Genomic DNA, 25,131 nt, shown 5'->3' on the forward strand with positions numbered 1-25,131 from the left:
CGCGGAGGAGGGTGAAATCCTCCCCGAGAATGTGTACCCCCGACTGGCACTTGGGGAGACTGGGGTCTGGGTTCACCCTCCCAGCCTCGAGCAGAGACCCCAGACGGGAAAGTACCTGGGCTGGAGCAAGCCCAGAGACTTTTCTGGAAGGACTAGCTGCGGGCTGGGTGGACAGAGGGTGGTACGGAGCATCAGATGTGGAAAAGGACAACTCGAGTCAATGAACTGGAGTGAGTGGCTCCTTCTCCTGGATGGACCTGCGATGGACTGAAGCCCTTGTCTGATGTTTACCCCATAGTAGGTACTGTCACGATTATCCCAGACTCTAAGTTAAGGGGCTTGTCCAAAGTCTCAGGGCTGGGTGGCATCTGGCTACAGGACACTGCTGGACAGGTGTTAAAGGAGTCCCATAAAGGCACATGGATGCTAAAGATCGTCTGGGCCAATGGCCTAGCAGGGGAGGGACTGGCCCGGGTGACTGCTGGGAGGCAGACCCAGGTGTCTAGCTGGCATTGTTCCCAGCACACCAGGGGCTGGACTGCAGCTGTGGGATGTGACAAGGGGCTGGCAGGCAGATGTGTGCACATCTGGACGGCAGAGTCGGCACCTGCTGAGCTCCATGAAGGGGGTGCTTCAAAGACGTTGGCTGAATCCCAAAGCAGTCCTGGTCCTCGGAATAGAGAGAGGCTCTGAGTAGACAGCAAGCTGGAGGCTCCGGGGTCACTCTTCCCTCACTTTGGGGGCCAGGGTCCTGGGCCTCCCTCCTCCCGAGCCCCTTGAATTCCTGCCCAGATGGCTGTGGGTGACGCAGGCACTGTGTGGGGAGGGTGGGAAGGGGTCCTCCCACTCCCCGGTGCCATCAGGTCATGGAGGCAGGGCTGCCTGCCTTGGGCTCTCAGGCCCCTTCCACATTGCCTTTGCCCCTCTTCTAGAGGGGAGGGGTGCTCACCCCATGAGACCCTAAGCCACCACTGGGTTGGTCTGTTGCCTCCTTTGATGAGTTGAGAGACAGCCTGCCACACTTCACTGAGGACCTAGTGCCAGGCTCTGCTGGAGCAAGGAGGAGGGGGCTTCTCCCCAGGCGCAGGGACCAGGCTCGGAGGGGACGCCTGCCCAAGGACACCCAGGAGCCGCCGGCCCTTCCCGGTACCTAAACATCCCCCACAGACCCTTCTCCTACACCCGTGACTTGGCCTGGTTGGTGGCCAGCCCGCCCCCCGCCCCTCCCCGTCCAGGGCCAGGTGGGCGCAGGGAGCCAGCCGGTGGGGGCGCGGGCCCCGGGGGCGGGCCCTGGGCCGGAAGCGTCCCTCCCGCCCGCCGAGCCGAGCCCGAGCCCGGGCCGCTGTAACCCGACTCCGCGCGCTGCTGGGGGGCGGGAGCCCAGCGGCCTTGCCCCGCGGCCCGAGTGCCACATCACTGCGCCGCCGCCCGCCGCCCACCATGCCGCCCCCGCCGCTGCTGCTGCTGCTGCTGCTCGCCGCGCTGGCCGCCGCCGCCGCCGGGCCCGGGTGCCCGCTGCCCAGGGGGCCCGCCGGTAAGGCCCACCGCCCCGCGCCCCCCACCCCGGCCCGAGCTCGACCTCGGACCTCGAGATCCGCTGGGAGGGGGCGCTGGGCTCGGCTGCCCGGGGGCTGGGACCCCAGGGCGGAGCACAGCGGGCAGCTGGGGTAGTGGCGGGGCACCGTGCCCTGCCCGCAGGAGGCCCCCGGCTCAGGGCACAGCCGGCGGGCGCCCTCTCCGTAGGGTCCGAGGGCGCAGGTGCCAGGACTTTGCAGGGGGGAGGTCATCTAAGGTCCCTGCTCCTTCGAGGAAGGGGGCAGCCTGGGGGCGACAGCAGACTCTTGACCCCTCCCTGCCACCTCGGGTCTGTGATGTGGACCACAGAATCTCCGGAAGTGGGCTCCCATAGCCTGGGAGGGGGCGCGGTCCCCTGGGAGGGGGTGTGGTCGCCTGGGAGGGAGTGGATGTGCCCTGAGGGCTCTGGGGCAGCGAGAGGGGTGGCAGCCAGGGTCGCTGGACGGGGTGCGCCTGCTTGCGCAATCTCCCTTGAGAGTGTGGACCGTGGGGTGGAGGCTGGGGCCCCTCCTGGAGTGGGCTGCACTTCCTTGCAAAATCAGGGTGGGAGGTGCATCTAGTCCACTGTCCTCAGGGTCTGCAGCAGACTGCTCTGTCCCCAGAGGGTGGGGGTCCCCTTGGGTGCAGGCCGGGGTCTCCCCAGTGCTGGCGTCTGTGGATACCTGAGAACATGCTGGCACTGCCAAGTGCACGTACCAGGAGCAAAATGCCCCTCTCAGATGTACCGATGCCAATCTTTCCTTTTCTTCCCTCTCTGTCTGGGTTTTTGCCAACCCCCCACCCTCCGTCCAGCCCTTGCCCTCTACTCTTTCCTCCTCCCCATTGCTACAGAAAAGCCCAGGTAGAGGGTGTGCGTGTGTGTGTTTGTGTGTGTTTGTGTGTGCACATGTATGCACAGATACACAGGCAAGATGCAGATAGAACTTGCCCTGTGTCCTGGATGGACCCTTCCCTGGACCCATGAGACCTCAGGAAATGTTTAGAATCATATAGACTCGTCAGGGACCACGGTCCCCTCCTCTAGGAAGTCCTCACTGACCTGTCCTTTTCCCAGAGAGAAGTGCAGCCCCCTCCTCTGGAGGCCGGGCACAGACTGCTCCCTCCTCACCTTAAGGAATGGGTGGGGGCTCTCTGGCTGAGGCCCTGTGGTGGCACTGGTGACTGTTTCTAGAATACATCCTTCCTCTGATCCCATCCTCACCCCTGACAGTGGGCCATGTGCAGTCCGAGGAAGCGAATGGCTTTTCCAGATGGCAGGCTGGCAAGGGGTGGGGACCAGGCAGTTTGTGTCCAGGCTGCTCTATCTGAGGACTGTGCCCGTGTCCCTATTGTACCTGTCCTGGGGGCTCAGAGCAAGCCTGGGCCCTCCCTTCCCCCCTGCCCTTGTCCCTTGCCTTATTCCAGGTCTCCACGGGGAGCCTGGGGACTGAGCATCATTCCTGCTCCTAGGGGCCAGGCAAGTCTTAGTTCAAATCCTGAGTCCTCTTCTCTGCTGTGTATCCTTGGGCAGATGGCCCAACGTCTCTGGCCTCATTCCAGTTTCTCCTCCATCAGAGGAGTCCTTGGCCAGGACCAACAACCATCCTCCACCCAAGAGGGAGGGAGGGGGGTAGTGGGCCAGCCCCAGGTCAGCCTAGGTCCCTCCATTGAAAACATGCTGACACCTTGTGGTCACTTAGTGTAACGGGGCACGTGCCGGCTGCCAAAGAGCAGCGGCCTTTGAATCAGCGCCCTCTAAACCTGAGGATGCCAGCCCTGGGATAATTTTACAAGTTCTAGTGGTCAAACGAAAGAGGTAACGAGGAACAGGTGAAATTCACCCGGTAACAAATTTTATTTAAGCCAGTGTATTGTTCCAGTGTGTTGTCATCCATATAAAAACTAGGAATGAAGTATTTTACATTATTTTTTTTAGTACGAAGTCTGAAATTTGGTGAGGACTTCACACATGGAGCAGGGATTCCCCGCTCTGAGCTCTCAGTGACCCTGTGCGGCCAGTGGGGCCATGCTGTCCGGTGTGGTCAGAGCAGCGACTCCTCTCCTGACCCACCCCGACCCCTAAGCTCCCTGAAAGCACACAGTAGGGCTTGCCTCTTGTCGTGGGTGGAATTGTGTCCCCTCCCCCCACAAGAAATGTTGAGGTTCTAATGCCCCATACCTGTGGCTGTGACTTTACTGGGAAGTAGGAATTTGCCTATACAGTTGGAGCATGGGCGAGTCACACTGGCTCAGGGTGGGCCATAAATCTAATGACTGGTGTCCTTAGGAGAGGAACAAATTGGGACAGAGCCCCACCAGGAAGGACATGTGAGGATGGGGGCTGTCGGGTGCCCAGAGACTAGGAGCAGTGGGGAGGACCCTCCCTCAGATCCTGCGGAATGGCCCAGCCTGCCAGGCCCTGATTCAGGCTGCTGGCCTCCCGAGCTGTGAGACACTCAGTGTGCGCTGTACCAGCTTGTGGAGCTTTGTCACAGCAGCCCTGGGAACCATGTCCACCCATCTCTCTGTCTGGCTCCTGGTGACCACGTCAGCAGGTGCCACCCAGTGGTCCATCCCATAGGCACTGAGATCATGACAGGCAGGCCCTGTGTGACCCAAGCTACTGTCCATGGCACCCCTACTAGGTCCACGTGTTACCTCATCGGGCCCTTCTGCAACGATGGGTGCAATTGTCACCCCCTTTCACAGATGAGGAAACTGAGCCCCAAACTTGTATTTCTTCATCTGTAGATCAAAGCCACTCAAAACCAGGAGGGATCTCTTTACATCCACACAAATCCAGCCACTTGTGTGGCACTTGTAGCTCCATGGGGGCAGACATGAGGGTCACTGGTCCCCTCCTGGTTTCCTCGCTGCCAGTTTTCCTGAGGCTACAGGGGTGCTGGGTCAAGGGGGCATCCTTCTGCTCACCGGTCGTGCCAAGAGTCTGAACAAATTTACAGACTCGCCCGCCTGCAGCTCCGGGCACCTGGCTGTAGGTGTAGGCGGTGAAGCCAGGGCTCGTGGCCCAGCCGTCTGCCTCTGAGACGTCGGGCTCCCGAGCTGACCTTCTGAGTCACAGCATCTGCCCCAAGCGTGCATCCTGGGGTAGAGAAAATGCTCCACAGAGGGTGTTGGGCACAGATGCTCACGCACGGGACCCTGCATAGATCTGACCTCCTGGCAGTAACCTGGGGCCTTTGGCTACAGAGATGACCAGACAGCAGCACAGTCTTCCAAGCTGGGCCCTCTGTCAGTTTCCCATCTTTCCTTTCCCCTCAAGCAGTGGTTCTGCCTGCCAGGCCTCTCAACCTGCAGAGGGTGGTGGGCAAGAGTCAGGGAACGCACTGGACCATGTGTTGGGCCGAGCACCAGACATGCCCACCCCTGCACGCAGAGGGGAGCAGGTGGGTTTGGCGGCTTGGGGTCCTGGAGCCTGCTCACTGCCAGTGTGCTCATCCTGGCACGTGTCATCAGGCATCCGAAGGCACGGGTGGGCACACTGCAGCCTTCTGTTGCATTAGAGCTGGCAAAACTTAGGAAAATTATTTTAGGATAATTGTTCTCTTGCCCTTTGCTTTTCCCAAGTGGTGCCAGCCTCTTAGGATAGCCTGGAACCATTGGCTCGTTGTCTTAGGGGTGTTATAAAATGGTAACAGTAACGGAGCTGTCATTTATGGAGCATCTACCCCGAGCCAGGTCCTGTGTGGGGCACTAAATGTGGGTCATCCTGTAGAAACTTCATGTTATTCCCACCATGTGCTTGTAGTAAACTCCACATAAAATGGGGAAATAGAGGCACAACAGAGTGCCTCATGAAAGTGCTGGGTCTGCTGCGGGATGGATCAGGGACTGTGGTTGCCTGGTCTGCAGAGGGCAGACCTCTGCAGAGGTTCCTGAAACTGGGGAGCTGCCTGGCCTGCGTGCAGGACCAGAGCCCGCCCTCCAGATGCTCCTGCTCTGGAGGCTCATGTTTTTCTACTCAGGGAAGTTCTCACATCACCCAGATTTTATGGTGAATCGCTAGAAGCAGCTCCTCCCACCCTCCCCAGACTTGTGGGCCAGGCCTGGGTTTTGTGTGAGGTTACGGGACCAGAACACAGGCTCTTCCCTCTGCTTCAGGCTCCTTCTGGGCTCCCCCTGCACCTGCGTGCCCCGTGGATTCCCATTATTTCCGCCACGCAGCCTGCCCTGTCCTACTGGACTCTTGTCTGGTGGGGGTCTACGGCCAGCTTCTAGGCTCTAAATTTCCCGCTGATCCCCATCTGTCCGAGTCAGCTCCTCCTTCTTGGGGCTCCCAGAGGTCTCGGGACCTCTTAAGAGGGAGCAGGTGGGTGGCACTGATTAAGGCCGGTTTTACTGGCCTTTTGGGGCTGTCACTATTAGGTCTACGGGCCTGGGCTTGAGGAGGGCACTGGAAGGCCATGGGCTCCAGGATAGTTTTGTGCGTTGGTCATTTTCTCCCCAGGCCAGGAAACGGTGGAAAGCTGTTCCTTGAGGAGTGTTCCGGAAGGCAGGGAGCTGGTGCCCATCGGACTCCCGGGGGGACTCTGAATAATGTGGAGGTCAGAGTCAGCAGTGGGGTGGAGCCAGGAGGGATACAGGCTCCCAGAATGGCTTGTTAACTATTCGGGAGTTTTGCCAACTAGTTGTTCACCTGCTAGAAGCTGAGAATGGGCCCCTGTGGGGGTGTTTACACCATGGTGATTGGCAGACCCTGCACCCACGCCGCTCTCTGGCTCTTCCCTTAGGCAAGTGTTGGCAACTCTCCGTGACCAAGACTTTTCACCTGCAGAGTGAGAAGGGCTCCATCCACACTAGGGTGCAGACCAGTGAGACAGAGCTCGTGGGGCATTTGCACGGGGCCAGGTGCACTCAGGAAGTGCTGGGCTGCCCTCCGAAGCAGCGGTGCCTTTAATGCATGTTCTCGGGGGGCCAGAATGACCGGGGTCCATGCCCCTAACAGCACTGCCCTTTCTCTTTCCAGGTGGATGCCACGGACCATCAGCTGCAGACAGTGGTACGGTGCATGGACTTCTCTCATTTTTGCTTTGGAGGAGCGATGGAGCCCCTCCACACTGTTAAGCACTTTAGAGAGCTGAACCCACAGCTCCCAAGGGGGTAATTAGTAACAAGGCCCAATAATCAAATCCAAACCCCTTCTTACAAAGCTAGAAATGAGACGAAACAGAAGAGAAAGGACCCTCTCTCTCTGCAGCCTGGGCTTCCCACCCTGGCTCTGCCCCACGGCTCCCCTAGAAATGCTCCTTCCGATCATCCCTGCTCCCCTCGCCCCCATTGCTGGTTGCGGTCCGATGAGGTCATGTGTATACACCATGTCTACTCTTCATCCTGTGAGCTCCCTAAGTCTCAGCTCCATGTGGGCACCTGCCAGGCAAGCCCCTCTGTGGACCCTGATCTTACCCCCCCTAGAATGAGGAAGGGAAAGCTGATTTTAAGATTATGTGGGATCTGATGGATCTGATGAGCTCAGAGGCAGGCACTTCCTCTCAAGTCCCCTCCAGCCAGATTTGGGCATCTGGTGTATTCTAAGTGGAGGGACTAGACTTTTTTGAAAAGCAGAATATGCTCTCAATGCAAACGTCAATGACATATAAAATGTTTTGAGCAGAGAAATGCTGTGCAGAAATCACCCCATCCTTTAAAAGTGGCAACATCTTGTCACCTTTACCATGAGTTGCCACTCGTGGAAGGTGTACCTGAAGGCAGGAGGAAGAGGCAGTGCACTCAGCTCCATTCTGGAGAGTTCTGCAGGGCTACAAGGGCCCCTGGCCACATGGGGCTGGAGAGATAGGAGATAAAACCACACCTGAAAATGCCCAGTGACAGTGAAGTCCCTGTACCCGGACACCCTTGTGAGATGCAGAGCTGGGTCAAGCCTGCCTGAGCTGTGGCCGTCTTCACCAGCCCTGTCCCCAATGCCCTGAGCTCCAGCTAATCACTCTGGGATCTGCCACTTTCCTGAAGATGCGAGGCAGTCCAAGCTGGGCATATCTTTGGGGACTCGTTTGCACTGGGGCCATGAGTTTGGGAGGGTCTACACCTGTTCCTGCAAAATGCAGGGTCTGCTGGCTTCTTTCACATTCCCTAATGTGGCAACCCCTCAGCAAGGCTGTCTTTCCTGCACTCATTTTGCAGCTGTGGCAGCTGAGGCCCAGAGTGGCCTGCCCGGGGTGACTTGCCAGTGAGGAGTGGAGCCTCGTTAGTCTCAGGAGCCTTGTCTGGTCCCCCATGGGCTTCACCGGCTTCCTCCCCCGGAGCCCTGGTCCCAGCCCTCTCCACCCCCAGACTGTGGTGGCCCATCCCTGTGGGCTCTGTGGCCCCGTGTGGCTCTGCTTGTCTGACGGATAATGGGTCATAGAGGGAGGGAGTGACCCAGTGACCCTCCTGCCCCCAGCCACGTGTGTGGACATGCAGCTCCGGACCTGCAGTGACGTGGCCTACAACTGGACGACCTTCCCCACCCTGCTGGAGCAGCGGTCCCGGGAGGCGGTGGAGTCCAGCTCTGAGTACATCCTGCTCAGCGTCCTGCACCACCTGCTGGAGGGCCAGTGCAACCCTGACCTGCGGCTGCTGGGCTGTGCCGTGCTGGCTCCCCGCTGCGAGGGCGGCCGGGTGCACAGACCCTGCCGGCACGTGTGCGAGGGCCTGCGCGAGGCCTGCCAGCCTGCCTTTGACGCCATCGACATGGCCTGGCCCTACTTTCTCGACTGTGGCCGCTACTTCGCGAGCGTGGAGGAGGGCTGCTATGACCCCCTGGAGAAGCTGCGAGGTAGGTGGGGCACTGGGGGTACACTGGTGCCCAGGTGTTTGGACAGGACCACTGAGTCATGGTGGGCAGGTGTCCAGGAGTTCAGATAGGACTGCCGAGTCACCTTGGGCAGGTACCCAGGTGTTTGGACAGGACCACTGAGTCACGGTGGGCAGGTACCCACGTGTTTGGGTAGTACTACCGAGTACGGTGGGCAAACATTCCCCCAAATTGAGGCCTCCAGTGCTGGTGCCTGGGCCAGAACTCGGGTGTGTAGAAGAGCATGGCCAACCCTGGGGGGTCCTCCTGTGGCCCCTCCTAAGGACCATGATGCTCTGGCTGGGCCCTGGGCTGCTGTGGGGAGGGTGCTTCCCCGCCCCGAGGCCTGCCAGGGACTGCCGTGGCCAGCCCAAGAGATGGCACATGGGGTATTGGCTGGAAGCAGACTCTCCAAAGTGGACCCAGAGAAGCCGCTGGAGGGGCTCTGGAGAGTCTGGCTTTAGTGTCTTTAGTGAACGAACCAGTGGAAGCGGAATGGGCAGCCCTGCGTGGTGGTGAGCCACTCATCTCAGCAGGTGTGCAAGGAGGTTCTGGGGGGCCCCTTGGCAGTGATGCTGCAGGGGAGTGAGCTCTGCATTGGAGCTGGAGCAAATGCCCGTGTACACCCTGTGTGCTGTGCACCCCTGGCAGGGCGTTCCAGAGCAGGTAGGGAGGTCTCCTGAGCACCGGCCCTCCAGGCACATAGTGCAATCCTCGGCCACCCTGGCTGATAGAACTTTCTGTGGCTGTGGGGATAAATATTCTCTTCTGTGCTGTCCCAGAGGGCGACCACTGGTCCCGCATGGCGGCTGAGTGCTTGGGACGTGCTCAGTGCTCCCAGGACCTCAGTTTTGCTGTTATTTGACTTGAACGAATATAAGCTGCAGTGTAAGTGTCCACACGTGCCCGCGTGGCCGCCCCAGACAGTGCAGGACAGCATCGTTCCCTGCGAGTCCCGCACTCGGCCAGGAAGCTGATGGCCAGGTTCACGTGATCTGGTGCTGGGCCCCACGCTGCAGCTCACCCACGACAACCCCAAATGTGAGCTGTTACCCCGACCTCAGAGACAGCGAAGTGGAGGAGGCTCGGGAAGGCAAATGGCAGCGGGGCTGTGGTTGGTCTATGCGTCCACCCCAAGGCCACAGAGCGCCTGCTGTGTACACGGCTCCACCTGGGACGCTGACCATGGTGGGGGGCCACAGCGGTCCGTGGGAACACATGTGTGCTGGCCTCAGCTTCCAGGGCTGCCGCTGGCCGGCTGTGTGGGTGGGCGGTGGGGGGGCGGGGCTCGGGGCTGGTCCTGGAGCTGGGTCCAGGGCGGAGGGGCTCTGCGCCCCTGGGCCTATGTGCGGGTGGGTGCAGGGGCGCCGGCACCGGGTGAGGGCAGGGGCACGGAGGAAGAGAACCAGACTGCGTGGGGCCGAGCCGCCTGCCCTGGGAAAGCCCATGCACTTGGCCGGGAGAGATTATTTTGGGCAATACTGCCACCAAATTGCTGGTTCCGTCTGCTTCCTTCCTCCCTCAAAACCATTTTGAGCAGAGGAAACCGCAAGGCAAGTGAGAGGCTTAGGGGAAGGCCTACAGCTTCATGGGGGGCGGGGGGCGACCTGAATCCGACCTGAATGCCGGGCTTCTCCTCAGGAGACCTTAGAGTGCAGGGAAGCCTCCCTCCCTGCTCCCCCTCCTCCCTCCCTCCCTGCTCCCTAGTGCCTCCTCCTCTCTCCCCCTCCCCTCCCTCCTCCCCTCCCTCCTCCCCTCCCTCCTCCCCCTCCCTCCTCTCTTCCCTCCCTCCCCTTCCCCCTCCTCCTACCCTTCCCCCTCCCTCCTCCCCTTCCCTCCTCCACTCTCCCTCCTCCTCCCTCCCTCCTCCACTCTCCTTCCCCCTCCCTCGCCCTCCCTCTCCTCCTCCTGTCCTCCCCTCCTCTCTCCCTCCTCTCCTCGCCTCCTTTCCCCCCTTTCTTCCCCCTTCTCCCTTTCCCTCCTCCCCTCCTCCTCCCATCCCTCCCCCTCCCTCCTCCTCCTCCACCCCTTCTCCCTCACCTTCTGCTTTTTCCCCTTCCTTTCTCCTCCCCCATCTTCCACTCTGTCTCCTCCCTCCGCTGCCTTCCCCTTCCTCCTCCCTCCTTCCTCCTTTTTCTTTCCTTTCCTTCCTCCTTTCCCCTTCCTCCTGGTCCCCTCTCCCTCCACTCACCCTCGCTCCCTCCTCTGCTCACCCTGCCCTGCACTGGCACACTCACTGCCGCACTGGTCATCACAGCCAACACCTTGTGTCCCTGTGGCTGTGGGAGGGTGGACGGTAAGGAGCCTTCAGAGCCATGGTTACCCAGCTGACGTTGAAACTGTCTCCACCATGAGGCAGTGTAGACAGCAGAATAGGAACCTGCGTGGGCACCGTGATTACACCTAGGTGTCTGTGGAAAACGAAACAGAGTCAGGAGGCTGCCCGCCAAACAGTGGATTTCTCTGGGTCCAGGTTTCTTTGGGGACATCTTCTCCTTTATAGTCCACTGCTTTGTATTTTATATGTTTTCCACATAACCGTGTAATACTCTAATCATAATAACTTGGGGAACTGTGATGCTATGTCCATCTATCGGGCGCTATTACTACATATGGATATGAAGTGTTATTAAGGGAATTTTAATGAAAAACATAAACAGGTTGGCTGGGGCGTCGTTCAAGGGGGACCCCCAAGAGTGGGGCAGGGGAGGGGGTGTAGGGTGTTGGGGTGGCCAGGGTCCCAGGAGTTGTAGGGGAGCGGGGCAGGGGCAGACAGAGCCGCCACGATTGGCACGGCAGCCGGAGGCGCCCCCCAACACCCCTGTTCTTCCCCAGAAGGCCTGGACGTGGAGGAGGCGCTGCCGTCCGGCCTGCCGCCCACCTTCATTCACTTCACACACCACTCCTACGCCCAGATGGTGCGCGTGCTGAGGCGGACGGCGGCCCGCTGCGCCCATGTGGCCAAGACCTACAGCATCGGCCGGAGCTTCAATGGCAAGGAGCTGCTGGTCATCGAGTTCTCAGCCCGCCCTGGCCAACACGAGCTGAGTAAGCCCCTGCCACTGTCGGGACCCCAGGGAGAGGAAAGGGTGCCGGGCCTACTAGGCTTCGGGTGCGTGAGCCCGGGTCCGGAGCCCCAGTCACAGCAGGGATGGTTTATACTCTGCTTCATGCCTGGGGGCACATGGCCACATCCCACGGGGCCTGCTGGGGCTCAGTGGGGAGGTGGGAGTTGGGGGCACAGTCCCAGGGCTGTGGGCACGTGGGCCCCTGTCCATCTCTGGGGAAATGTAACTGTGCCTTGTGCATCCTGTTGTGTTTGTACCCCTGCCTGGCACACCCGGATGCCAGGCAGGTATGTGCGTGCTTGGTCCTGGCACGCTTGGTCCTCGCCACTTCACACCTGCTCCTTTGAGCTGCGTGGTGAACGTAGTCTCACAGGATGATCTGAATGAGGCACTTCTTCCATTTAAAAAACCAAGTCCACTTCAGTTCATCAGGCTTAGTGGTCCTGCTTTGAGAGAGGCAGAGCTATGTGGAAAATGCTAGATTTTATGACCTTTCCAGAGCTGTGTTGGTGGCCACCAAGCAGGAGGCCAGACTCTGCTGCAGCCCCCAGGTCATTGCCCTCCATAGCATGGACACTGAACAGAACTCACAGTGAACTGCATCTCAGGGCTGGGCCGGCGCCCAGGGGGCTAACTCGAGGATCCAAGATATTCTAGCAGAGACTCAGCCCCTGGCTTGGTGGCCTGTGTCCCATGTGATGAGCTGGAGATCACCACGAGCCCCTCCAGGTCACTGAGGGCATTGGAGCACAGGTGCCCAGCTCTGGCCTCTGCCAGGAGCCCTTCCTTGGCCCCATCCCTCAGCTGGTCTACACCTGTGACCATGGGAGGCACATGGGGTCAAACCAGAAATAATTCCCATTGGACCCTTAGTGGTTTTATTACTGAAAAATATACCATCTGAGGTTAAGTGGCTCTGGCACTTCTGCTGGATTGGCCACACTCAGCCTGATTTTCATCCTAGGGGTTTGGGCAGCATGCATGTCATGAACCCAAAGCCTTGTCTCCTATTAAGGGTCAGAAGTCACCTGGCCCCACCCCAACCTCCTTGGCCCACCCTGCCTCCTTCCCCTCCACCCTGTGGGATGCTCTGGGATGAAGACAGGATTCTTCCTGTTTCGGATTGGTGTGCAGCTTTGGAATGTGGTGAGGAGTGTCCCCTGTGAGAAGGGCAAGGGAAGTGACTGTTGTGGGAAGCTTCGGGGTCATTCATGCCCTCAGAACGCAGGAGGGACATCGGTGACTGCTCCCATAGCTGCAGGTCAGGCTCTGCACAGCCAGGGAAGGAGATGTCATTTTCCAGATGAACAATATGAGGCTCAGAGAAGAGAGTTGACTTGCCTGAGGTCACACAGTTAGTAAGGCTGCCAGGCTCCTGATCTACTCTTCTCTTCTAATCACAATTCACTCATCCATCCACCCATCCATCCATCTAGCTATCCTTCTACTCAGATATCCAAACACCACCTATCCATCCATCCATCCATCCATCCATCCATCTATCCATCATCCTTCCATCTTTCTGTCCATCCTTCCTTCCATCTATTCTCCCATTCCTCCATACATTTATCCCTCCCTCTATCCAGAAATCCAAACTAATTTCCTCCCTTCCTTTCTTCTTCCTTCCTTCCTTCTTTCCCTCCTTCCATCTTTCTATCCATTCTTCTATCAAATACCCAAACATCCATCCATCCATCCATCCATCCATCCATCCATCCATCCTTCTAGCCATCCTTCTATCCAAATATCCAAACATCCATCTCCCTATCCATCCTTCTCTCCCTCCCTCCATCCATCCATCCTCCTATCCCTCCATCCATCCCTCCCTCCTTCCATCCATTCTTCTGTCCAGATATACAAACATCCATCTCCCCATCCATCCTTCTATCCCTCCCTCCCTCCCTCCATCCTTCTATCCCTCCATTCATTCTTCCATCTTTTCACCCATCCATCCTTCTATCCAAATATCCTAACTTCCTTTCTTCTTTCTTTCCTTCCTTCCTTCCTTCCTTCCTTCCTTCCTTCCTTCCTTCCATCTACCCTTTTATCCAAATATCCAAACATCCACCCATCCATCATCCTTCCATCTTTCTGTCCATCCTTCCTTCCATCTATTCTTCCATCCATCCATCCATCCATCCTTCGGTCTATTCCATCCATCCATCCATCCATCCATCCATCCATCCTTCGGTCTATTCCATCTATCCATCCATCCATCCATCCATCCATCCATCCTTTGGTCTATTCCATCCATCCATCCATCCATCCATCCATCCATCCATCCTTCGGTCTATTCCATCCATCCATCCATCCATCCATCCATCCATCCATCCATCCTTCAGTCTATTCCATCCATCCATCCATCCATCCATCCATCCATCCATCCATCCTTCGGTCTATTCCATCCATCCATCCATCCATCCATCCATCCATCCATCCATCCTTCGGTCTATTCCATCCATCCATCCATCCATCCATCCTTCGGTCTATTCCATCCATCCATCCATCCATCCATCCATCCATCCTTCGGTCTATTCCATCCATCCATCCATCCATCCATCCATCCTTCGGTCTATTCCATCCATCCATCCATCCATCCATCCATCCATCCTTCAGTGTATTCCTTCCATCCATCCATCCATCCATCCATCCATCCATCCTTCAGTGTATTCCTTCCATCCATCCATCCATCCATCCATCCATCCTTCGGTCTATTCCATCCATCCATCCATCCATCCATCCATCCTTCGGTCTATTCCATCCATCCATCCATCCATCCATCCATCCATCCATCCTTCGGTCTATTCCATCCATCCATCCATCCATCCATCCATCCATCCATCCATCCTTCAGTGTATTCCTTCCTTCCATCCATCCATCCATCCATCCATCCATCCATCCTTCGGTCTATTCCATCCATCCATCCATCCATCCATCCATCCATCCATCCATCCTTCGGTCTATTCCATCCATCCATCCATCCATCCATCCATCCATCCATCCATTCATCCATCCTTCGGTCTATTCCATCCATCCAGCCATCCATCCATCCAGCCATCCATCCATCCATCCATCCTTCGGTCTATTCCATCCATCCATCCATCCATCCATCCATCCATCCATCCATCCTTCGGTCTATTCCATCCAGCCATCCATCCATCCTTTGGTCTATTCCATCCATCCATCCAACCATCCATCCATTTGAGGGCCAGCTGCCTTCCCATCTAAGCATCAATGTACACCTTAACTTACTACACAAATCTAGAAAGTGGCCATGAATAAAATGGTATCATATATTATTATTAATTAATACCCTTGATGTGCCTTGCTAATACTTACGGCTAAACTTAAATGAGCTCAGTAAGTCATGACTGATGAGATCTCATTAGTTAGGAATACTTGGGCCAAAACAAGTATGAATAGGTCCCAAAGCATCCAGCCAGCCTTGCCATGTGGGTCCTCAAGTCTCTGGAGACCCTAGGGTTTGGGACGACCCCTCAGGTCACTGTATCTCCCCCAAGTGGAGCCTGAGGTGAAGCTCATCGGCAACATCCATGGCAATGAGGTGGCAGGGCGGGAGATGCTCATCTACCTGGCCCAGTACCTGTGCTCCGAATACCTGTTGGGCAGTCCCCGCATCCAGCGCCTGCTCAACACTACCCGCATTCACCTGCTGCCCTCCATGAACCCCGACGGGTACGAGGTGGCGGCTGCCGAGGTGAGTGCTCCCTACACCAGATCCTGTGGGCCACTACGTTTGACACTCTCCCATCTGTTCATTCACTAGCCGTGACTGGGAATCTGTGTGTACCCTCCGTTCTGGGTGATGGGCATTCAGCAGGCATCAACATCAGCAAGGTCCTACTAGGGGGTGGGGGCAGACACCTATAATCCTGTGGTGTGTGAGAAAGAGGATATACCTTCTAGAGAAATCTTCTGATGGAAAGGCAGGGCAGGGGGCGATCTCACTCTAGCTGGAGAGCCAGAAGTTCTCTGATATGGCTTTGGGCAGAGCCCCAGGGGAGGTGGGGAGCAAGCAATGCATGTAACTATGGGGGGGGGGTTCAGTTGGGGGAACAGCCAGTACAAGGTCCTGAGGTTGGAGGGTCAGTAAGGAGGCTGGACAGGAGGAGCCAGGCAGGTGGGAGAGGAGGTGAAGGGCAGCTTGGCTAGACATGCTCTCAAGTTCATCATCCAAAGCCAGAGAGAAACTGCAGCCCTCGTCTCTTACTCAGCCCAGCCCTGTGGCCTCTGACTGGAAGGAGTCAGGGTGGGATGTGCTGACCCCCAGGTGGGGGTGGCCTGTGTTTTCAGGGTGCCGGCTACAACGGGTGGACAAGTGGGAGGCAAAATGCTCAGAACTTGGATCTGAATCGCAACTTCCCTGACCTGACGTCTGAGTACTACCGGCTGGCCTCGTCCCGCAGCGTGCGCAGTGACCACATCCCCATCCCACAGCACTACTGGTGGGGTAAGGTAGGAGCCGCCCCTGCTTGCGCCCACCCTTCACAGGCTTGGGTCCAGCCCACAGTCCTGCACTTGAGGGGTCTCTGGTTATTCTGGGACCCACAGGTGTGGTCTCCCCAGGGCAGAAGAGAGGGGCGGTTAGTAGCCTGAGCCTCTGAGTCTCTGTTTCCTGCCTGGGACAGGAGGGTAGCTCTTCACTGGGTTGTTGGGATTCAGGGGACACGTATGGAAAACACCCTGGGTCTGGCAGGTACTCAGTGGGCAGGCTACATGCTGAGAGTGATGGCTCCAGGAGGCAGGAAAATGAGTTCAGGCAGGGGCATGGGAAGGCAGGAGAGCCTGGTGGCCCCTGAAGGGAATCCTGAGTGTCCAGTCGGGTCAGGCCAGGGCCTTGGGGCAGGTGGGCAGGGCGGAGGGCCCAGAGGTGGCTGTAGAAGCCTGTGAGCATGACCGGGGCGGCCAGCAGGAGCGTGCGTGGTCCTGACCATGGCCTCCTCTGTACTAGGTGGCCCCTGAGACCAAGGCGATAATGAAGTGGATGCGGACCACCCCGTTCGTGCTCTCGGCCAGCCTCCACGGGGGTGACCTAGTGGTGTCTTACCCCTTCGACTTCTCCAAGCATCCTCAGGAAGAGAAGATGTTTTCTCCCACGCCTGATGAGAAGGTGAAAGGGGCAACATGCTATGTGGGCAGGAGAGGCAGCGCTGTGAGTGGTGCTCGGGGCTGGCCAGGCCCAGTCCCTGGTCTAAGCTCGGTGAGACCCACGCAGTCACAGGAGCAGTAGGAGCTTTCCAGGACCTTCTCTAAAGGCCCGTCTTCCAGGAAGCCTTCCAGCCAGCTGGAAGCAGCCCATCTGTCCTCTGGCCATGTCCTGCCTTCCATCAGTGTCCCCAGCTGGGAGCCCCTCTAAGGGTAGCCCAAGGCCCTCCCTGCCTGGCTGGTGGCCTGGAGTTCCAAGCGACGCCGGCAGAGGGCGGTGCTGCAGCGCGCATGGCGCCTGCCTGGCTCTAGGCCACCTCCCTGCTACCCGCGGGCCTGGCAGGTTTTGGGGGGGGGTCTGCTGGGCCAGCAACTTGGGAGCCTGGCTGCAGAGAGGTCAGAGGAGGAATTCCGGCCCGCCCTGGAGTCCCCTCCCGGGGTCTGGGGAGGCCTCTCCCCAGTTCAAGGACTGTTTCCTTCAGTGGTCAGACCAGCAGGGGGGTTGTGATGATGGCCACAGCCCAGTCCACCCCACTCCTCCCTTAAGGACTGGCTGTCTGCGGTCCCCTTGCCCTGACAGGGCTCCTCCCCATGCCTGATTCTGGAGCTCATGCAGACTGTTTTTCTGGGAGGTGGGGTTGATCACTTTCCATTTTTTGGAGGTGAAGGCGGTGACCTGTGGTGGTCCCATAGACAAATGCAGTGGAGCACTGCCCAAACTGCTCCTGGTGACCCCTCTCCCAGCAGGGCCAGCCCCTAGGCCCCTTCCCATCTACTCTGGGCTCCACAAAGCCGGACACTTTTGCCTTGGCCGGCCTGGGGGCTTGGAAAGGTCTGAGCTCTCTGCCCAGTCACTCAGCAGGTCTCCTGGTGGACCAGATGGGGAGCAGGGGGCTGCCCTCTGCTTAGGCAGGGTGGGGAGTGGGGCGCTGGTGCTGCATGGACCAGTGCCTGGGGCCTGGCTCCCTGCCTGTCCTCCTCCCTCCTCCCCAGCCTCTCCTGACCCCTGGGTGCTGGTCTGGCTCAGACAGGACCAGCTCTTGCACTGAGGGTCCTCATCCAGGTTGGGAGGTGGAGCCAGAAACAGGCAGGATCAGGATGGAGGGCCTCCCAAGAGACCAGGGGCACGTAGGATGTGTGCATGCGTGTGTGGAGGGTGAATTCCCAGGCCTTCAGGAGGACTTCCCTGAGGTGGTGGCAGCCTCAACAGAGCCTGAAGGAGGAGATGATTTCCCACTGGCACCCAGAAGGGGCCAGGCATGCCATGGAAGTCCAGGAGGCAGAGCAGGGACAGCAGGCTGAGGGCCTTGCCTCCATGACAGCTGGAAAGGCAACTCCTGTGACTCCCGGGCCCCTTGTCCCTGTGCCCCTTCATCCTTGTACAGTTTCATTCACCCACTCAGGCCCTCCCTCCCTCATTCCCTCCGTCCCTGCTGTCCCTGTCCCCCTCCCCCGCTGCTGTAGCCAGCCTGGGCCTAGGACTTGCAGGTTCTGAGCTCAGAGCTCAGCAGATGCCCCTGGCTGGGTAGTGGCTGCAGTGGGCCTGGCCTTGACCCTGCACTGGCTGAGGGTGGGGCCAACAACCAGGCAAGACCTGTGTCTCCTCGGCAGTAGGAGCCGTCTGTGCCAGGCCCACCGTGTCTGAATCTCGAGGCAGATGCATGAAGATGTCCCTAGTGGGGAGGTTCACCTCAACGAGTCCCACCAGAGTCAGAAAAATGAGTCTTCCCCACCAGCCATCAATCATGGGTCGATAATCCTCAGGCCCACAGCCAGCAGTGGTCTCTGTGGGAACCAGGGTCCCAGGAGGGGTGCTGGAGGGAGGGGGGAGTGTGAGGAGGGGCTGGCCAGGGTGTCCCAAGTCAACTCTCCCAGACTCCCGTGGTGCCCCGGGCACGAGAGCCAGCTCCTCTTGGTGGCATTCAGGCCACTCCTCTGGGGTGGCCGCGGCTGCCTGCCCCACTCCATCTGCCCCCCATACCTTACTCCCGAGCTTCGCTCAAGCTCTGTTCTGACTCTCAGACCCTCCCCAAGCCAGCTCATACCCAGTAAGAGGGAACTGCGGTGCCTGCAGGGTCCCAGGCGGCACTAGCTGGGCAGGCTGGTCCTTCCCATGGCCCCTGGCCCAAGCCCCCGCCCACCCCCACACCAGTGCACACCTGCCGCTCCTAGGAGCCTGCAATGCGACTTGTTCATTTATGGCCGCTGACCTCTGTGCGGAGAACTCCTCCTGACGTCCTTGCCCTGTGGTTGCCCCCCAGGTTGGTCCTGTTCCCAGTGGGACCCTGTGCCCCACACTGGGACCTAGGCACAGGAGGACATGGGTGCCCTGCCTGGGGTGGGGACACTGTGTGGGGAGCGCTGTGTTGCGGGCCAGGGCTGTGCACACACTCAGGCTCACCCGAGGTCTCCCACTTGCGGTGGAGGCCCCGTCTCCTGTGTCCCTCTGCTCACTGCAATGGAAACCGCACGTGGTGTGGCAGTAGGTTGGGGCTCCCTTAGGTACAAGTTGACCCCGGGAACAGGAGGCGACGGTTATCACAAAGGAATCAGTGGTGACGTCAGCAAAAATGAGGTCCACCCCAGCCTCCCGCCTCTCCCGAGGCCTGTCCTCTGCAGAAGCGCCTCTGAAATTGCCAAGCTGACCTCCATGAGCCCTGCCGGTGTCCCTTCCGTGCATCCCCTACTTGGGAGAAAGCCCACTCCCCCTAGCCAGGTGTGCAGGGGCTGTACAACATTCCAGAAACCCACCACAGGTGCCTTGAGCTCTGGCTTTCCCACCTCTGCACATTTGCAGGTGCTGTGCCATCTGCATAGACACCATTCCCTCCCTCCTCTCTGTGCTGCAGGCTGTGGAGACCCATCCTCACCCCATTGCACCCAGAGCTGAGAGTGTCCTGCGGGTACCCCACCTTCTGGCCTCAGCCTCATGAGAAACCTGTCCCTTGGTCTCCTTTCCAGATGTTCAAGCTGCTGGCCAGGGCCTATGCAGATGTCCACCCCATGATGATGGACAGGTCAGAGAACAGGTGTGGCGGCAACTTCCTGAAGAGAGGCAGCATCATCAACGGGGCTGACTGGTACAGCTTCACCGGAGGTGCGCATGGGGCAGGGGGACTGGGGGGGAGGGGAGGGCTGGTAGAGGGAGGGGAGATTGAGGAGGGGCTGGAAGGGGGGGGTAGCATCTCCTTTCAGCAGCTCTTTCTGGGACCTGGATCCTGGGACTTCTGGAACTGGGGGAGCAGCACAGGTGCGCACATCCAGGTCCTGGCCAGGCCCATGGACACTATCATCACTGGGGTCCAGGCCAGGAGAGGGCCAGAGGCCTGGCCGCCAGGGGCGCGTGTGGCTGCCACATGCCACATGTATCTGCAGGGAACAGGCTTGCTCCTTACCCTCCGAGGGGCACATGGGTCGGAGCGTGAGCCTGAGGACATGGGTGCCTGACCACCTGGGCTCAAGGCGCGCTCTGCTCCTGCCCCGTGGGACCCTGGGCGAGAGCCGCCAGCGCCCCATGCCTCCAACTGCTCCTCTGCAATGTAAGACCACGACAGCACGGGCTCGGGGCTGTCCTGTGGCCTTGCGCCCGCCGGGTGGCAGATGTCGAGTGCGGGCAAGCGCTCAGGCCACCCCTGTGCCGCAGGCATGTCGGACTTCAACTACCTGCACAGCAACTGCTTCGAGATCACGGTGGAGCTGGGCTGTGTGAAGTTCCCCCCGGAGGAGGCCCTCTACACGCTCTGGCAGCACAACAAGGAGCCCCTCCTGAACTTTGTGGAGATGGTGAGCCCCCTGTGGCTTCCCGCCCGCCTGGGGCGCCCCCCAGGAGCCCCCAGCTCAGGCGTGCAAGGCTGCACCTCACTTGTTATTCACTAGCCATCGTCCATTCACTGGCCCAGCCCTGGGGGTGCTTTGGACCTCAGGGGGCGTGTGTTGGGGTCCTCAGGATGGTGAGGCTCCCAGGGCCTAAAAGGGGTGCCACTGGACAAGAATGCTGGGACCCAGGTGGCCCACGGAGGGCGCCTGACCCAGCCTTGGGGGCCAGGGGCACTTCCTGGAGGAGGGGGCCCTCGGGCTGCATCTTGAAGACAAGAGGAACCAGGTAATGGGGGAGCTTAGGCAGAGGGGATGGCATGTGAGGGTCCCCACGCCGCAGTGAGGAGCGTGGAGGTGTGAATGGACGGGGCCCTGGGGGTGGGGGGGGGCGAGAGACCGCATGGTCCAGGCAGGGCTTAGAACGTGTCACCCTCGGGCTCGGAAGGGAGGGCACTGGCTGCTGGGGGACTGTGGGGTGACGGCTGTCCTAGGGCCACGGTCACCTAGAAGTAGGTGGTGATGGTGAGCAGAAGTGACTGAGAAGGTAGAGGGAAGGGGAGGGGGAGGGGAGCTTGCTGACTGCGTGGGGACCAGGTGCAGGTGCTGTGCCTCTCCCGGTGCTGTCTGTCAGCGTGGCCCAGGGCAGAGGACCTTGGGGGGGGTGGGTCTGAGGGAGGTGACCCCCTGTGACAGGCATGCAGGGGGTGAGGCAGAACCTGGCGGTGGCTCTGCAAACGCCTCTGTGACTTTTTTCCTGAACATTTTCAAGACTCACGTGAATCACCCATTGGCACGATGTCCCCGTGAGAAGCAGGCCCTAAGAGAGAAATGGGATTGCCTGAAGGGGACCACGAGGGGATGTACGCACATAGCACTTTACAGTTGCATTCGGCGTTGAGTCCTGACACCGGTCCTGGTCCCTGATGTTAGGCGGGGATGCCCCACTCTGTGGGTAGGGGAACGGGTGCCAGGGAAGGACAGCGCTGGCCTGGGGTTGCTGGGTCATGCGTGGGATCCCGTGCCTGCTCTCGGCGGCTATGAGGAGACCAGAGGAGGAGACAGAGGGTCAGACAGTGACAGGGCCTGTCCGAGGTCACCCAGGGACCGCCCGGAGCTTGCACTCAGATCTGCCTGCCCCAAACCTCAGTTCTGTCAATGAATTCTTTCTAGAAAGATCAGGAACCTTCCTCAAGGCGAGAACCAAGCAGGGCCTCCTGGATGGGCAGCTGCCGCAGTAGGATAAAAAGCTAAGCCCAGATAAGAGCTGGACATTATTAGTGTTGTTTGAGTTTCTTTTTTATGGCTGTGCCAGCGACCTCTCGCCACGTGGGGCAGGTCATCATTCAGTAATGGGTCTGGGCCAGACCCCTTGCTCATTTCATTTTACGGCTGTCTGGTGAAAATTAGTTTTAAGGAGCCTTAAATGGGGCTGGGATGGCTCTGTGGATATTGTATGTGAGGTCTTGGGCTATAAAGATTTAATAGTGAGCGCAGTATGGTGGAAGGCGGGCGGTGCAGCCGGGCGTGGCTGGGCCCGAGGACCTGCCCCAGGAGGGCTGCGCTGCGGCTTCTGATAAGGATCGAGTGTGTCATGGCCCATGGAGGCCTTCTTCGCAGTGATGCTGACCAGGCCTCGGGGGGTGTCTGCATCTCCCTGGGTCTGGAGGGGAGGGGCACATGCACCAGGTCTCCTTCCTGCTCGAGAGCTCCATGTCCTGGGGTCTGCAGGACCGTGACTCCTCAGCCCAGAAGCAAGGGCAGAACAAAGTGTAGCCTGTGCAAGGCAGCATTAAATGAGCCCCTACAATGTGTCTGGTCCCTCCCCTAGGTTGGGGTGAGGAGGGCAGGCATTACAACGAAATCAGGGTTGGGAGAGTGAAAGCCCAGCACTGGGGACCCCTGGAGGCCCCTGGTGTGGCTGGTCATCAAGGAGGGCTTCCTGGAGGAAGACAGTGGGGGAGAGGAATTGGCCAGTGCAGGAGCTGGCAAGGTGTTCTGAGCAGAGGAGGGCAGGACGGGGGTGCGGGGAGGCCTGAGGCATCACTGCAGGTGTGAGGGGCAGGCTCTTGGGAGAGAACGAGGTCTCTGCACTGTCTCCCCTCCCACCCAGTCACTGTGGCCTTGTCAGACGTGACCTGAGGGCCCCCAGTTGTTCTCAGTCTGATAGAGCAAGGGCGGGTTGGCTTGTTTATTGCCGACATTCCTAGCAGGAGTGTGAATAGGGAGGGCCAGGCAGCTGGGGGGGGGGTGAGGGGGTGGAGTGGGGGCTCCGCTTGGTAGATGTGACTTCCTCATCCAAACGCCGGGTGTGTGCGGGGGCCACAGGCATCTGCTCGGAGCACGCTGCGTCTAGACTGGTCCACGCTCAGGGTGGCAGGTCCCACATCCAGGCTCTGTCACAGGGCTTCGTGCAAGTGGATTCCTATTCTCTAGCATCACCCGAGGCCCATTTTACAGATGGGAGATGATGCTGAGATGCAGCGTGGCTTGTCCAAGATCAGAAAGTGGTTGGTGCCCCGGCTGGGACTGACGCCAGGGTCCAAACCCTGGGCCCATGTCCTCCTGGTCCCCGCACTCAGAGAGAGGCGGTCACGTGGACCGGCCCCACACAGGAAGGGGGAGCTTGGATGAGCTCCAGGGTTCTCTGCTCAGCACCCCTGGCCCAGGAGAGGTGGGCAGGTGGACCCTCAAGCAGAACGGCAGGGTCATGCATGAGCCCAGGGACAGGGCCGGGCGCGGTGGGCTGGCCAGTCCTCTGGAGAGGACGCACCACCTCCACATGCTGGCTCTCCATCTCCTCAGGTGCATCGAGGCATCAAAGGTGTGGTGATGGACAAATTCGGGAAGCCAGTCAAAAATGCCCGGATTTTGGTCAAGGGCATCCGCCATGATATCACCACAGGTGAGCTCTCCCCGAGGCCTGCATCATGGTGGTGGCTGGCTCCGCAGGTGTCCTTCCACCTGGTGCCCCTGGAGGCTGCCCCACTCCTCCACTGGCCTGGAGGGATGAACAGAAATTTGGCCAAGGAAGCCAGAGGGAAGGCTGCTTCTCCAGCCCAGTGCAGAGGCAGGTGCACATCTGGGGTCCACTCGCCCTCCAGGCTGATGCCCCTCGGACTCCACTTCTCATCGCCTCAAGCCTGAATGTGAGCCTCGGTCTGAGAATTGCTTGTGTTCTGTGTGTTCACAGCCCCAGATGGTGACTACTGGAGACTGCTGCCTCCGGGGCCCCACATCGTCATAGCTCAGGCCCCCGGCTACTCCAAGGTCATCAAGAAGGTCACCATCCCTGCCCGGATGAAGAGGGCTGGCCGTGTGGACTTCATTCTCCAGCCTCTGGGGACTGGACCCAAGAAGGTCCTCCTCGGGCCACGGAGAAGTGGGTCTGGGCTCCGAGACCCGCTGGGAGGTGCCAGCCCATACGGGGAGCCAGAGGAGGTGGGCCAGGAGCCCCTTGGGGGGCGCAGGCAGCCTTCCTCAGGCGGGAGCAAGCCCTGGTGGTGGTCCTACTTCACGTCACTGAGCCAGCACAAGCCACGCTGGTTGCTCAAATATTAGGTGCTCCTGCTCACCTCTGGCCCAGAGGCCCCAAGCTCTTGATTTTGTCTTCTGAAGACACCCCGTAAAGCTCTTTCTGTTTGATTAAAGTCATTTTATTCACTGTTGGCTGTGATGAGAGGCTCTGGTGTGAGGCGCGCTGGCCTTGTCCACCTTGATGGCCCTGGGGGCAGGTGGCCCCACTGTCCCAGGGGAGGCCAGGAGTGGGGCTGGACCCTGAGGCTTCGAAGCAAGGGGGGCCCCCTACTTTACAGATGGGGACACTGAGGCTTACAGGGAGGTCACACATGGGGAGGTGGTGCAGGGCCAACTAGGATCAGAGACTCTGGGTCTTGTGGCTGAAGGTTGCATGTCTGGGAGTATGTGGAGGTGGGATGCAAAGGAGAAAGGTCAGAAAAGCCTGGCTGGGAGGGGTGGGGGGTGGGCAGCAGGTGACCTCAAGGACAGGAAAGCTGGCAAGAGCTCAGGACCATAGCATCGCCCAAGAGTCCCACGTGGAGGCTCCTGGGCTTTGATGAGGCCCTCACTCCAGCAGCAAGCATCACCCTTGGCTTCTTTCTCATCCTTATGATGCCACCAACGCAGGTCCAGAGACCCACCCCAGGCCTCAAACTCCCCGCAGGATCCCTCCTGATCCACCTGTCTATTGTCAGGCAGGCCTGTTGGTCCGAGGATCTATCAGGCAGGGAGCCCATTGGAGAACTCTGGGAAAGATGTGCTAGCCAGCAAGGGCTGCATAACAAAGTGCCACAGGCTGAGAGAGCCATTGGAATTTTTTGTCTCACAGCCCTGGAGGCTGGACACCTAAGGTCAAGGTGTGGATGGGGTAGTTCCTTCTGAGGCCATGAGGGAAGGATGTGCTCCAGGCCCGTGTCCTTGGTTTCTCCCCTTGTCTCTCCTCAGGCCATCTTCTCTATATGCCTTGTCTGCCTTTCTATCCTGATTTCCCGTTTATAAGGACATTGGTCATATTGGATCAGGGCCACCCTAATGGCCCCATTTTAGTTTGATCACTTCTAGAAAGACTCCATCTCCAAATACAGTCATATTCACAGATAATAAGGTGAGGAATGCAACATGTATCTTCTGGGTGAACACAATTCAACACATAACAGAAGGATCGTCTGCAGCGTGGCAGGTTCCCTGCTGCTCCTGGCT

The 25,131-nt window shown here is 59.0% G+C and overlaps 1 protein-coding gene across 2 annotated transcripts; it reads left to right on the forward strand.

Moving 5' to 3' along the window:
• Positions 1-1,336: 1,336 nt before the first annotated feature.
• On the forward strand, positions 1,337-24,076 carry CPZ (carboxypeptidase Z). 2 transcript variants are annotated; one of them, XM_025999322.2, is made up of 11 exons: positions 1,337-1,534; positions 6,542-6,574; positions 7,973-8,347; positions 11,201-11,413; positions 14,955-15,151; positions 15,748-15,909; positions 16,406-16,564; positions 19,561-19,696; positions 20,243-20,382; positions 23,218-23,317; positions 23,606-24,076. In XM_025999322.2, exons 1-11 carry the CDS (start codon positions 1,441-1,443, stop codon positions 23,971-23,973), a joined length of 1,977 nt encoding a protein of 658 aa, XP_025855107.2. In that variant the 5' UTR covers positions 1,337-1,440; the 3' UTR covers positions 23,974-24,076. The 2 variants fall into 2 exon arrangements, with proteins under 2 accessions (XP_025855107.2, XP_072593725.1); XM_072737624.1 differs by having other exon boundaries at positions 1,374-1,534; positions 11,204-11,413.
• The last annotated feature ends 1,055 nt before the right edge of the window (positions 24,077-25,131 follow it).

The sequence above is a fragment of the Vulpes vulpes genome, chromosome 14, assembly GCF_048418805.1.
Source record: "Vulpes vulpes isolate BD-2025 chromosome 14, VulVul3, whole genome shotgun sequence".
Lineage (NCBI taxonomy): Eukaryota > Metazoa > Chordata > Mammalia > Carnivora > Canidae > Vulpes > Vulpes vulpes.

Coding starts and splice junctions, on each gene's coding strand:
- CPZ (XM_025999322.2), top strand. CDS start 1,441: ATGCCGCCCCCGCCGCTGCTGCTGCTGCTGCTGCTCGCCGCGCTGGCC. Junction 6,575..7,972: donor ACCATCAGCTGCAGACAGTG/GTACGGTGCATG, acceptor TCCTGCCCCCAG/CCACGTGTGTGGACATGCAG. Junction 20,383..23,217: donor TCCTGAACTTTGTGGAGATG/GTGAGCCCCCTG, acceptor CCATCTCCTCAG/GTGCATCGAGGCATCAAAGG.